The 15,077-nt window shown below is 38.4% G+C and overlaps 1 protein-coding gene across 6 annotated transcripts in view; it reads left to right on the forward strand.

Annotated features, from left to right (window-relative positions):
• The window catches only part of LOC121860932 (transient receptor potential cation channel subfamily A member 1 homolog), a 94,363-nt gene that overhangs the window by 45,519 nt on the left and 33,767 nt on the right, over window positions 1-15,077 (forward strand). For all 6 annotated transcript variants that reach the window (XM_042358311.1, XM_042358312.1, XM_042358316.1 and 3 more), the window contains 7 exons: window positions 50-161; window positions 2,530-2,750; window positions 5,842-5,948; window positions 7,135-7,349; window positions 9,278-9,433; window positions 13,824-13,952; window positions 14,223-14,342. In XM_042358311.1, the coding sequence (XP_042214245.1) occupies window positions 50-161; window positions 2,530-2,750; window positions 5,842-5,948; window positions 7,135-7,349; window positions 9,278-9,433; window positions 13,824-13,952; window positions 14,223-14,342 (1,060 nt within the window). The remainder of the gene's footprint in view (window positions 1-49; window positions 162-2,529; window positions 2,751-5,841; window positions 5,949-7,134; window positions 7,350-9,277; window positions 9,434-13,823; window positions 13,953-14,222; window positions 14,343-15,077) is intronic.

Here is a 15,077-nt window from a genome sequence, read left to right on the forward strand (position 1 = left end):
GTAAATTATTAAAGTGACGTCATCACTACTAGGTGTATTATGCCTGCAGGTCATTGGTAGATGACAGTCTCTTCCAAGGGGTGACAGACTTCATCACCAAGAATCAAGAGAATGGCCGCACCCTCACATCCTACGACCTCATCTCCAGGACGCTACACCAGGTACAGTACAGTCACCTGATCCACTCGTTCCTAACGAAGAGGTAAAACTCACGATTTTATCGTAACCTAATCTTCAGGTCCAGAATCCAGATGCAATACCTGTAATTAATAAATTAACACAAAAGCACGTTTATATATATATATATATATATATATATATATATATATATATATATATATATATATATATATATATATATATATTGTACATTTCTGTGCCATAAATTTTCCACATAAAAATGTGGTGTACTCATTTGGGGCGGGGGTACGGTTGAGAAATTGTTGAAAATGCAGTACAGTACTATAATAAAAATTGGTGGACTCTGGAGCAGGGATAACTAGCTTTTTTTTACAGAAAAGTAATTATCCTGCTCGGCTCCTCCTTTTTACTACGACACTGTGGGGTTTCGTGATGTTGAATCGCACATAGGATGGAGGTGAGCAGGGAAACGCAGCTATGGCGGTTTTTTTATATTAATATATTATATACAAAACAGTCTGGTGCTGGGAAGTTGCTGCGTGGTAGAGGAGCTGCTGTGCAGGAGTTTCTTAAGAGGTGTTGTGTGTTGCAGAGCTCTAGGTAGAATGGACTTCGGTCGGTCGGTGATACGGAGAGAAGAGAACATTAGCTCTGAAGGTGCAAGAAGGGTACAGTACAAGGTAAAGTTCAGAAGTGGGAAATAGAGGAGGAGGTTAACAGCAGGTGGGCTATCCACCTTGCAGAGACGGGGTTTTTGTCTTCCGTCAACAGTGCTGCATTAGAGGACTCATGCGGTTAGGGAAGGCCGGTCTCAGCCAAGCTGAGCTAAGTTGTTCTATTTGATGTTTCCTTGGGGCATATTATGATAGGTCCTTGTGGCACTGGAGGGATGATCCCCATCTTTTTCGTTTCTAGTTTTTTATTGTGGGTGTTTGTGAACTTTTTAGGTCTTTGTCTGTTTGTGGGGTCCCTCCAGGTCCTTGTGTGACTGGAGAGTTGTTTCCATCTTTTGGTTCTTTTTTATTGTGTATATAGAAGCTCTGGTTCTTCGTTATCATTTTTCCTGCTTCTAGGCCACCATCTGTGCGATGTGTTGTTGTTTTCCTCAATTAGTTGGTTTAGTATGGGATCCTGTTCTTGCTGGATTTTTTCCCATATTGCATTTGCTTGGGTGTGTATTCTGGTGTTGAGTGGGTGTATGCCGTGTTCTGTGTGTATGTCTTGTGCTGTTTGTGTGTATGGCCGCTCTTCTGAGGGCTATATTTTGCACTGCTTGAAATTTAAGTTTGTTTGTTCTTGCGATTGTGTTCAGAGGTATCGGAGGGTATTCTAAGTGTGGTCTGATCAGTGCTTTGTATAGGTGCAATTGCGTGTTGGTGTTTAATTGGCGGAATCTTCTGAGCTTTGTAAGTTGTGATTTTGCAATTGCTATTATTTCAAGAATGGACTTCACGGCGAGACTGGGAGCTTATATACACGGCCACCAGAAGTAAGCGTCGCCGGTGTGTAGCGCCCCCTTAGTCTAGACGGCTAGGCTTGTCAGAGACACTTCGTCGCGGGATCGGCTGATCAGCGACTAACGGCAGTGGCAGTTGTAGGGGAGAGTATCCACTACAACACCGTCCTGGCGGGTACTGGACATATTATACACGTATAGTATGTCTACCTGTGAGTGCGACTTGATGGATCCAGGTACACAGGCATATATACCCTACTTTTAAAATGTTATGAGTCAGTCAGTTGCTCGGTTCTCTTTTCACGTCTCTCAGAGGAGCAGTAAAGTTTCATCTGAGAAAATTAATAAAGATTTACTATGCAACAAAAGTTTGGTTAATTTTTCATTTATTTTACTAAGTCGAAATATTATGCATATTACAGCAATTGTTTAATTACTTTTGAAGTAAAATAATTAACGGAGCTTTTTTTTGTTTTATGTTGCCTATACAGGTATTAATTGCCTATTTCGGCACTATTTGCCAGGCTCTCGTGGTTAATCAAGATGCGAGGTTCACAATAAAGATATTAATTTTCAAAGTTAATTGTGGAGGGGGGAGGGACGCAATGAAAACAGTCTGCCTAATACCCTGATTGTGAAAATTATTGCATTATGGATTCGATCTAGTAAACACAGATAGGTTAATATTTGGAAGTATCGGAGATCCTTTAATCTGTTGACATTATACTCTCCAGTCCAGCGTTAACTTAGATTTAAGATTTGCCTCGTGCAGGAGCCCCCTTGTGTCCTGTACTCAGCAAAATGCAAGTTAATACAAACTCCCAAAAAGGTATTATATGAAATTCCTGCAGGTCTTCTTAGCTTTAAATTTGTAGATATCCAAGTTCACATTAAACATTCAGCACTAAACCAGCACATATTCTTCCCCTCAGCTGGCCCGAGATGGTAACAGTGAGGTATTGTCATCAGCGCTGGCACGCCTCGGGGAACACGGCCGTCGACGAATCAACAACCTGGACGGAGACAAGTTGTCTCCCCTCCACTATGCTGCCCGATATGCCCATGCCGACACAGTGAAAACTCTAATACATGCCGGCGCCAACGTTAATATCCGCGGAGAAGACAAGCTCACGCCTCTCCACTTTGCTGCCAGGTAATACTATTGTATTTTAGAAGAACAACGTATGACAACCACTGACAGGAGAGGGAGAACCTTACTGAGGGCAGGGAAAACATGTTGCGTGTGTTAAATGTCCTAGCTCATGAACTGGGCAGTCATTTTGCCCAATTTGTGAAATGAACTCTCTAAACCAACCCAACCCAATCTAACTGAACCTAAACTAACCCAACCCAATCTTACATAACATAACCTAGCTAATCTAAGTTGAGTTAGGTGAGGTTAAATCATTTTGTCAAGATTATTTAATAGGCTCCTAACCTATCTTAGATTCCTAGGTTAAATAGGTTGAATTAGGTGAAGCTAGGTTAGGTTGTTTTGGGTTGGATATGGGTTAGGTTGGGTTGATTTGAGTTGGGTTACATTAGATTGGATCATGTTAGGTTGGATTGGCTTTGGTGAGACTGGATTGAGTTTGGTTAGATTATATTAGGTTAGGTTAGGAACCAATTTCCGCAACTGGCCAAATGTGCCCAGGTCATGAGCTGGGAATTTTCACAAATGGGACGTAACAGTGGGACAGTAGTAACGTGAGTATCTCCCACAACAAAGTCATGGGTTCGAGTCCTGGCCAGACTCGTGTGTGAAGCGTGTTGTCCAGTGTTACACAACCAAACATCACATGTTTCCACTGGGTAAGTAATCTGTACTAACACTGGACAACATAATTCATAACGAAGAAACAAAGAACAAGAAATGCCCGTGTCTATTGCATCAATAATATCAGTTTCTTACAAAATTACCCCAAAAAATATTTAGGGAGATGATCCAACTACTTTAGATTCTCCAGTCTTCAATTAAAAAGAAATGCTAGTTTTATAAAAGTTAATTGTCCCCTAAGGACATACATTATTGTAACTGCCAAATTAAATTTATTTGTTACTGTATAAATTACAGATATTAATGACTTTACATGTACTTTTATCCCCTTTACCACTGATTGGCTCATTAACCACTTGAGCGGTCAGTCACATCTCTGTTACACACTGTTGGCAAGTACTGGGCATGCACTGGCTCCTGAATGTATCTGAACCTGCTCCAGTGCTGGTCAAGTCTGGTCTTGAAACAACTCACACTCAGTACCGTCATAACATTTTCTGGCAGGGTGTTTCAAGAGTTCACAACTCTCACTCCGAAAAAATTCACTCTCACAGTTTTCTGGACTTGCGGCTTCTTCAACCTTGAGCTGTGACCCTTTGTGGAGCGAGCATCCGCCAGCTCCAGGTAAGGACACTCGACTGAGTAGTGCCCTTTGAGATGTTTATACACACCTCAATTAGGTCTCCCCCTGCCCGTCTGTAGTACTGTATAAGCAAGGCAGTTGCAGGCGTTCTATTCTCTTTGGATAGCTGAGGTGCTGAAGAGCAGGCACTAGTCTGGTGGCCCTCCTTTGGACATTTTCAATTAACTGAAAGTCCCTAGTATATGTCAGGGACCAGACGGGGTGACAGTACTCCAGGCGGGGAAGCACTTCACTCGTGAAGATCATTACGAGGGATGGACTGTCTAGATATCTGAACGACCTTCTTATAAGACCTAATAATTTAGTTTCTTGATTCACCTTCTCACAATGGCCCGAGAACTTCAGTTCATTGTCAACATACACACCTAGGTCCTTTTCACCTTCAGTCTCTATTAATGCAGTTTCTCTGTCCCGTTGGGACATATGATAGGCCTCCTTACTGTTAGTATAACCTAGGTGCAGCCTCTTAGCAGTCATTTCCTGATCATTCTTGAAGCTCACAGAGATCTTTTTGCAAACATTTGTATGGAGAAGTGTATAGCTTCTAGCATGTCATGAAACAAACAAACAACAACGGGCCCAATACACTGCCCTGTGGTACCCCGCTTGTCACGGCTACACATGATGATTGTGTACCATTAATCACCACACACTGTTTGTGATCATGTAGAAAGTCTCCAATCCACAACGCTTCCCCAAATCCCGTACCTTTCCAGTTTAATTCTCAGCCTTTCATGAGGTACGCTGGCAAAAACCTTGGCAAAATCAAGGTACTGTATATATTGTCGATATTGCCACCCTGTTCCAGAATTTGGGTCCAAACATCCAGTACCTTGAGTAATTGTGTTAAACAGGAGCGTCCCGGCATAAAACCGTGGTGGCATTCCTTTACAAGGTTGTTTCGAAGTAGATGTTCCATCATAGCATCTTTTATAATGCTCTCAAGTACTTTACACACTAAGCTGGTCAGACTCGCTGGTCTATAATTATTCGTGGAGTGACAATCACCCTTCTTGAAAATAGGACTCACATAAGCCATATTTCAATCAATGGGGACCTTTTGCTCATCCAGGCATCCACAGAACAGGATCTTCAGGGGCTCAGCAAGCTCGTTGCACAACTCTCTTAGCACTCTGGGATGTACCATTTCGGTGCTGGAACTCTTAAGCATCTTTGACTTTGACAATGTATTTCTTATAACCCCTTCTTGAGATGGAGTTGTTAACACAGAAGGAAGGATGAACTTATCTTACATTCAACCTGTGGCAGATCAAAGGTTTTACTAAGATTGGGGAAGGGGGATTGATTGATTGTTTGTGGTAATTACATCCCTGGCAACACAACAGCTTGGGTCATATGTCACCAAATTAAAATAAAAGCTTAGAAGATTAAAATCAAATAATGCAAGGTAGAAAACATAAATAAATAGCATAAAACTTTTGTAAAAGTCATTTAAACGGTAATATATAAAACCCAACGCTTGTGTAGAAGGCAGGCTTCTTCCACGAAGGAGAGGACATCCCGTCCCATGCTACCTACTCCCTCCCCCAGCACCAAAGACAGACGGTAAGACCCATCTCCCCCTGGCACTGGGAGAGGTGCTCATGACAAATTTCTCTGAAACTGGGGCACTCTACCAGGAGGTGTCGAACAGTTAATGGAACCATGGAGTCATCGCAATCTGGAGGGGAAGCCCTCAACATTAAAAAACCATGAGTCAGTCGACTATATTATACACTACGGTACATGTGTTCATGGACTACCAAATAATTAAAAACTAAATGGATTATCTTAAATACCTACTGTATCTGTTACAACCTTCAGGTACCGCAAGCAAATTAAACCAAACAGGAGACATTCACCAGTTCCTCCCCCACCTAAAGATGATGATGACACGGAAACTGAAGAAGTTGAAAATTCCAAAGGAGAAGGTTAGTCTTGTCCAAGTTTGAAATTTGCTTCAGAAGGGACTATTGATTCACAAAATATACATCATTTACAAAAATGGCTAAATTGCTGCATGTGTCAGTGAAATTTGTAAAATTACTGACTCATTTGTAATGATACTGATTTATAACTTCTTTCCTGGTAGCATATATTCTGACAGGTAGGGTTTCAGTTTTCCGGGATATTTTTCTTCATATTTTTGTGGCTTAAATTAAGTTACAGTATATCCAGTTTACTGTACAGTATACATAATTACTGTAATGTTACCTGGTACTGTACAGTATTGGTATGGTAAAATATTGTTTAATTATATGCTGCCATGGGCTTATGTTTCCAGTCTTTTCTTGTTTACAAAACTGCAATTGAAACAATCAGTGAATGACATTGTCAGCGTGACTACAGCTAATGAAACTGAATCACTTGTGTTACTGCTGATGTCCGGACAAGTACAAAACAAACAAACAGTTAATTGCAATGGGTCATGTAGTGTAAGGAACCCAAGCAACAAGTTCACATCCCCACCCCCATACCTTTATCATATTAAAGGATGCCCTGCACATTACCTTACTCTATTAGTCCCAACATCAGTTCTTAGTAGTTTTTTATACTGTATATAGTAAGTGATATCTCCATTGCCTTAACAATTGGTGCAAATTACTTCCAGGAATGAGAGATTTCTGGGTAACGAGACGACTCTCTCAATGCAGGGAAAAATCCTTCATCCCTGGAATTTTCCGTGTAATATAAAAATGTTCCCAGAAGTTCCAGAATGATGCATTCAGTACATCATCTCTCGAACTCAGAAAAATATCTTCCATCCCTGGAATTTTCCTAGTACCCTGTACCGCGGTACGTACCCGAAAAATTTTCTCAGAATTTTCGGAAAATGCACCTGATTATCATCTCTCAAACCTGGGAAAAAAAATCCTCCCTCCCCAGAATTTTCTCAAAATTTTCAATTCCTGCTATCGAAGAGTTCCGGGTTTGAGGGATTCTGGCTAATGGAGATATTACTATTACAGTACTGTACTGTACTGTACTGTACTGTACTGTACATGGGAACTTCCATATGCTTAGTCTCATTTAGAGTCCATCCCTACCCAATCCTAATCTAGCCTTACCACATCAGTTGTATTGCTTTCCTATGACACCTCTATTTTTTTTTTACAGAAAATCCTGACCTGACCATCACTTCTAATGAGTCGGAACGTGCGATTGGCATTGGAAGCATTCCTGAAAACTCTGTCATCAGGATCCTGGTGGAATGTGGTGCTGATGTCAACGCTCGTGATATATACGACCAGATACCCTTGCATTATGCTGCAATGAGAGGCAATGATCCCGCTGCCAGGGATCTTCTTAAATGTCCTCATATTCAATATGAGGTGAGCTCTATAAAGTATTATTTGACAGTAGAATGATGCAAGACAGAAATATCTTATTAACCAGTCAGTCAAGATGCCAACTTCTTGGCTGAAGGTTTGAAACCACAGCTCTGTACTACAAATGTTTTTGGGCTGTCTTTACCAAACTTTCCAAATTTTGAAACTCTCTGGGGTCCCAGCTTTTAACCTCTTGTGTTAGCCAAATAAAATATTAAAAGTGACATTCAGACTCAGGGGCAGATCCAGGGGGGGATTTTGTCCCCCCCCCCCCCTCATCATCAGAAAATTCCAATAAATGTACCTGTTCTTTATTGCAGTATTGTACTGAGGTATTTTTGTATAGTAAAAATAAATTACTATTAACCTCAGAATATCTCCTAATATCAAATGCACATGGCCTCAAAATGCCCATGCCCCCTCAAAAAATCCTGTTAGCTGGCCTCACTGTGCTCGCCATATTCCCCCTTCACAACTTCTTGAACTCCTCCCCCCCACCCCTTTGATATTCCTGGATCTGCTCCTGCATCCAGTAGTGTAGGGTTAAATTCCTTCATCCATTCCAGTCTCTGCCTTCCTTTGGCCTTCTTACCCTAAATTACTGTTTGCCCAACAATTTTTCCACATTTATTCCTTCATCCCAAATTATATGTCCAAAGTACAGGTCAGTAATATAATTTTTCTTATTCTAAAAATTTCCAGTATTTTTCTTTTGTTTTTCTTGTAAATTTATTACTTTTCATTTGTTTTTGTATCGGTATACTGTAGCTTATCTGTAGCATTATCCTGTAGCAGCACATACCAAAAGCCCTGACCTCCTTTCGTTATCTGCTGAATGACTCCATATTTTTTACTTATTCTAAAGATATTGCATATCAGTAGCTTCATTTTCAAACTTAAATTAGTGTCCCTTTTTTTTACAGGTCTCTAGATTATCAAATGATGTTTTTTCTATGACTCTTTGTTTTAAATTTGTGAAGTGCAGTGGTCCCTCGGTTAACGAACACAATTCGTTCCAGAAGGTCATTCGTTAACCAAATCCATTGTTTCAATGGGATATTGGGTAATTCGTTCCAGCTCACCGAAAAGTACATACAAAGTAAAAAAAAAAAAAAAAATGCAGTTAAGTACACTTACTTTGAGGTGTGTATGTAGAAGGTTCCTGGTTGATGATGATGATGATGATGGGAATTAGAAGTGGGGGTGGAGCAGAAGGGAGAAGAGAAGGAAGTGGGGATGGAAGAGAAATCACCCCATGCTTGATGCCGTCATTTCACCAATAAAATTTTAAGTCCACTAGGTGTAATTCAAGATTATTTTCTTTAAATCAACACTGCACTGCACTGCACTATATATTGTCAATATGATAAATAAGTTTCAGAATGACCAATAATTGTACTGTAAAAATGTAAAAATACTCTGTGTTCAAGAGCCCCACAAGCAAGATGTTTCCTCCACTGAACAGAGACACAAACTGAGGCCTTGGTGGGTGAGTGAAGGGGCTGATAGGCTCACCAAAAACTAGTTCCCTGTACTGCAATTATGTTACCGTAAATAAGTGTTAAAATGACTAAAAATTTTAATACAAAACTTGGAAAATTATTGAATAGTATACAACCTTCTTGATGTTTACTCCAATTTTAACGATTGTAAGCCCTAGAACCGATTTCTGTATTGGCAGACTAATCTTCCAGCTGGTGAGCAAGCCAAAACATGTCGAAACATTTTCATAAGAATTTCATTAACCGAATTTTTGTTCGTTAACCGAAATGAAGATTCTTATGGAAAGTAATTTGTTAACCGAAATATCGTTAACGGAGGCGCTCGTTAACCGAGGGACCATTGTATTGATTATAATAAAATTCTACCAAAGTACCTTATGTCTCATTACTCTGATAATATAACCCTTTTACTTTTTTATTTCCCCTAAGGCACGCGATAAGCAGTTAATGACTCCACTCTTTGTCTCTGCAACCTTTGGGTATGTGGATATCAGCCGACGTCTTATTCTAGCAGGATCAAGCCTCTTCTCAAAGGATGAATCAGAACAAATACCTTTGCACCGTGCTTCAATGGAGGGCCACATGGTAAGCCTGTGTTAAAACTTTATACCAAAGAAATTTAAAACAATCTTTCAATGATTCATGTACAGTAATAGAAGAAAAGAAGTTTCCCTTCCATCTTTTTCATGTACAGTACAATACTGTACACCAGTGGTGGCTCGTCGGTAGGTACTGTGGAACTGCTGCACCCCCTATTTCACCCGATATATATGTACGTATTATATAATATAATATATCATAATGTTTATTTATTTATACTTGTACAAGATATTTAAAACTATTATCAATAATCCTTAAACTTAATGTCATGGCCATCCTCTAATTCCGAGAAAACAACAAAAATCCCTGTATGTGGAACTGTCTTACTCAACAGTTCCAATAATGGGCATTTGTTTTGTCGCACGCATGCGCGCATGTCCTGGAGGCAAGCGGGGACAAGCACTGTGGATCACACAGTGCCGATCCGGTTATCAGTGTGGGACGTAGTGTTTACGCATCATCCTGTGTGGTGCTTACGCGCCGTCTGCTATATCAAGAGTATTTGAATGTGATAAATTGTAGATGATGTGATACCATACTGTATGATATCACATAATCTACAATTTATCACATTCAAATACTCTTGATATAGCAGACAGCGCGTAAGCACCGCACCGGATGATGCGTATGATTCATACGCATAGAGACTACATTTTGTATTCATTGTTTTTTCCAGAAACTTTATTGTGTAGAAGAATTTGAATTGATTAAACATGGCCTCCTTGTTTTCCCAAGAAACAAGTTCTGTGACAGTGAGTTAACTTCAACAACTTAAATTTTCACAGTTGTCTCTTCATGAGAAAGTTGCTATTAAGACAAGAGGCCGTCCCTCACCTGATATTCAAATATCTCAGCCAGGAATAAGCAACAGTAAGAGGTATATTTGTAGCTTTCATTCAGAATGGTACCAAAGGAAAAATTGGCTCTGTGGTTGTGAAGTAAAAAATACATTATTTTGTTTTCCGTGTTTGTTGTTTGGAATTGGAAGCGATGTAACTTGGACAAAAGACGGCTTTAGAAATATAAACAAAATGAAAGAAAAAACTGAAAAACATGAAAAGTCAAAGGAGCATATTGAAAGCGTGGTTTCACTATCATTTTTAGGAAGCGTAAATATTAAAGAAAAACTTAATGAAGCCTATAGACTTTCGATCAATGAGCATAACAGGAAGATTACCAAGAACTGTGAAATTTTATCCAAGATAATAGACTGCATTACATTTTGTGGAAACTTTGAAATTCCTTTACATGGACATGATGAAAAAGATGATTCAGTAAATCCAGGTGTATTTAGGGGATTAATAAATTTTGCATCTAAATTAGACCCAGATTTAAAGAACCATTTAGAAACAAGTACAGTCTTCACAGGTGTTTCTAAGACTATTCAGAATGAGATACTTAACTGCCTGCTGCAGATATACCATGATGAGATAAAGAAAGAGATTAAAGAAGCTTCATTTGTAGCTGTCATGGCTGATGACACAACGGATGTTTCAGAACACACTCAAATGGTAATTGTACGGTACGTGCTGAATGAAGAAATATTTGAGCGTTTTTGGGGATTCTTTAGTATTCCAGAAAATCAAACTGCAGTCAAAATGTATTCTAGAGCAGTTAGATATAATCCTTCAAGGAAATAGACAAAAACTGATAGCTCAGACATTTGATGGTGCAAATGTCATGAAAGGCAAAAAAGGGGGGCGTTCAGGCAAAAATAAAAGCAGTTTATAATAATGCACATTTCATTCACTGTTATGCGCACCAACTGAATCTGATAACGAGAAGTGCAGCAAGTATTACGCGGGACTCAAGAATATTTTTCTCTAACGTTTTGGCTATACCAACATTTTTCTCAAGATCACCACAACGTGTATCCATTCTCAATAAGCGTATGAACGTCAGCATTACGCGCCCATCCTCTACAAGGTGGAACTTTAACATACGGACCGTGAACAAAGTTCATGAAAATTTGCAACCTTTAAAAAGCTGCCTTGCTGAAATCCAGTCGACGGTAAATGCAGATCGAACCATTTCAGAAGCAACAGGAATTTTGCACTACCTGAATAATGAAAAATCCATGTTCTGGTTGGAGCTTTTTCATCAGATCATGCCTCATGTTGAAGTAATTTACAACCAAATGCAGTCTCGAGAAATTTATGTGTTTAAAGTACATGAATATATAACAAATTTCAAAACTGCTATTTTAGAAATAAGAAACTCGAAGTACTGTGAGAATCCTTCAAAGACGCTCATGGCTGAAGCAAAGGAAGTATGTGACTGTATATGTGTTGATATAGTGGAGAGATATTCTTTCACTAAACAATTAGTAGCTGCTAAATTATTCAACAAGAAAAGCTTCACTAGTTTTAAGAATAAACTGCCTACAGAAGAGATAGGATTGACCACTGAAGCATATCCTATGATTGACAAAGAAAAATTTTAAACTGAACTTAGAGTATTCTACAGTAGGTCCGATATGCATGAATATTGCAGGTTAATTAACCTGCTGAAATTTATCTTGGAAAATAATTTAGATGGTGTTCTTAGTGAGATTACGAAACTGATGAAAATCCTCTTGACATCCTATGACAACATCAGAGCCTGAATGCTGCTTTTCAACATTAAAAAGAACAAAAACTTTTCTGAGGAGCACTGTGAATCAGGAAAGGCTAAACGCACTTGCAATGATTTCAAAGGAGAAAAATTTCTTTAACAGTCATCCAAACATCAATGAGAAAGTTGATGACCTTTTCGCTCAAAAGAAATCAAGAAGAATGGATTTTATTTTAAAATAAATTTGGATCAAGCTAGACTGGAGTATTTTATCTGTAAGTTTTAAATATTTTTTATTTTTTTATTTTTACCATACTTTTATTATTTTATTATTTTTATCAATATATATATATATACCTACTGTATATCTGTGTGTGTGTGTGTGTGTGTGTGTGTCTTACACAATATTAAAACAATTCTTAAAAATGTTTTGAAGCAGCACCCCCACGAATTAGAGTCATGAGCCGCCACTGCTGTACACTGTATAGTATTCACAAGTACAGTAAGTAAAAGATGTCCATTTATTCCCTTATGTCAATAATTTTTAGCTGACCTTAGATCCATAATGAATATCATAGCTGAAGAACTACAGAACTGGCAAACAAGTTCGAAAGTCCTTGGATTTAGCATTGGTCAGGGTAGTGTCTATGTGAATTAGGAATATTGCTACATATGCCTCAAGTGATGCATATGTGATTGGATATACTGTACCAGCATATCTAAGAATGTATAGTACATACACCAAAAGCAGTGATATACTGTATATACAGAGTACAGTACAGTACTGTGTAGTATCCATTCACTGAAGAAAGATACATAGTTCAAGGACTCGAGACACTGTAGCTCTAAGTCAACGTTGCCTCTGTGATTGTACTGTACCATAAAGCAAGTGGTTGCTAGCAGATTACACTCCAGACCCATCTGTAGGATATACAGTACTGTACCAGAAAAGCTGCAGTGACTCTCAGGGATTTGTATTGAATAGGCGAGTCTCATTAATGTACTTCATCATGAATTAAAAAACATACCAGGAACACAAAGATGGATATACCTTTGTATGTCACATAAGAACTAAATGGGTGTGAAAACAATAATAAAATACAGTATTTGAGGTGTATTTGTAAATTTAAAAAATATTGAAATATTCATCAGTCAATTTTGCTCATAATTTATGAAATTTTGGTTCAGTGGCAGGATGATTATTGCACTGGGTCGGCAGTCCATTGGTCCTGGGTTCAAATCCTTATTAAGGAGGCAATGTTTGGTTAATGTCTAGTGTGGGCCAATATTACATCACCACTTGCTTCTTATAAAAATCCAACTGGCTCAAGAATATACTAACAACAGGGAAAGATATCCTGTCTCAACCTATGCATGATATGTGATGCCAGGCCCACATGACAGACACGCTGGGTTAACTCATGCATGGTGTACTAAGGAAGCCTAGCTTGGGTATAAGTTGCAATTTCAGGGCACACCCTTATGTGTACCTCTTGCACATAACAAAAAATGTAATGGTAGCAACATAAGCAAGAGTAAGTTATATTCATTCTAATACTGTACAGTACAGTACTTGTATTATATGGAATGAAATTTAAATTTATAGTTAATGTTATTGCATTTGTTTTAGAGTGTTCATATATATTTGAAGCCATAAAATTTCCTGCTAACATTGTAAGCTGCACCAACCACGTTTTTTCCTTGTGATATTAAAGTGCTGTACCTCTACTTTTAAAAAGAAAAACTTGAGACATTTAACCATATTTTAGAGTAAACCTGTTGACTTCTTATACCTAAAATTCCTTTCTCTTCAACTCAATAGGAAATTATTGAGTTACTGCTGACGTCTGCATCAACAGAAGGTGGGGAGGTGGTGAAGCGCTTAGTGAGTGAGCGAGACAGTGAAGGCCAGACATCACTTCATCATGCTGTCAACAATGGTCACATCCAGGTTTGTTTCTCAGAATTAGAATTAAAAAGAAATTACAGTATCCTGTTCAGCAAAAATGACACAAGTTTGCAAACTCTCAGTAACAACAGGGTGGTAAACAGAAATTCTGTAAAGTACTGTACAAATAATTCCAGTTTGTGAAGAATATCACCACAAATTTCAACATTTACAGTACTATGCAGGTCCCAAAGTACATACAGTACTGTACTGTAATTAATTAATAAATTAGAAAGTAACAGTTGCAGTACAGTATTTAATTTTCCATTACAGGTTGCTGCACGCTTGCTAGATGCAGGCGCAGATGTTGATGCTGTGCGAGACACCCTGGCCACACCTCTTCATGCTGCAGCTGCGGTTGGCGATACAGACCTAATTAATTTGTTATTGGAGGTTAGGTTTTGCATAATTTTTATTTATATCACTTTAATAATGTACAGTCCCCAAAAAAGTATAATTAGGCATGAGGTCGATGTGATTCAAGGTTTTCCAAGCAATGTTACTCGACCTGTTTCTGAACAGTTGGTAGTTCTATATCTGCCACCTTTGAGCATTTTCTTTCTTTTTTTAACAGGGATTAGCCCACCCGGGCACAGGTCACTGACCCACATAGGGGCCTGGGGGGCGAAAATGTAATAATTATTCATAGTAAATAAAATTTATAATAAAAAGTAAAATAAAATAATAATGATAACAATAATAATAATAACACTGTAATAATAATAATAATAATAATAATAATAATAATAATAATAATAATAATAATAATAATAATAAAGAAATACAAACATAAAAAAAAATTAATAGTGAGAAGCAATATATGTATGTTGTGTTGTCAAGTAAGAGAAACAATTGAGACCTGCAACTGTGTGTAAATGAGGTAGAAAGACAGATCAGCAATCTGGGACTTGGTCACAATTTTTGTGATGCCATATGGCAGCAGGGTCTACCATTAGACAACACATTATGTTTCCAATATCTTCCCAGGCGGTAGTTGAGTATACATATACATTTTCAAGCGATAGATACATTAATATAGCTTAATGGATTTCTTGTTATATTGAAGTACGTATCTAGTATGCCAAACAAGGACGACTTCCTCCCCTAATCCGACCCCATCTCTAGCTG

This window comes from Homarus americanus, unplaced genomic scaffold (assembly GCF_018991925.1).
Source record: "Homarus americanus isolate GMGI-L3 unplaced genomic scaffold, GMGI_Hamer_2.0 scaffold52806, whole genome shotgun sequence".
Classification (NCBI taxonomy): Eukaryota; Metazoa; Arthropoda; class Malacostraca; order Decapoda; family Nephropidae; genus Homarus; species Homarus americanus.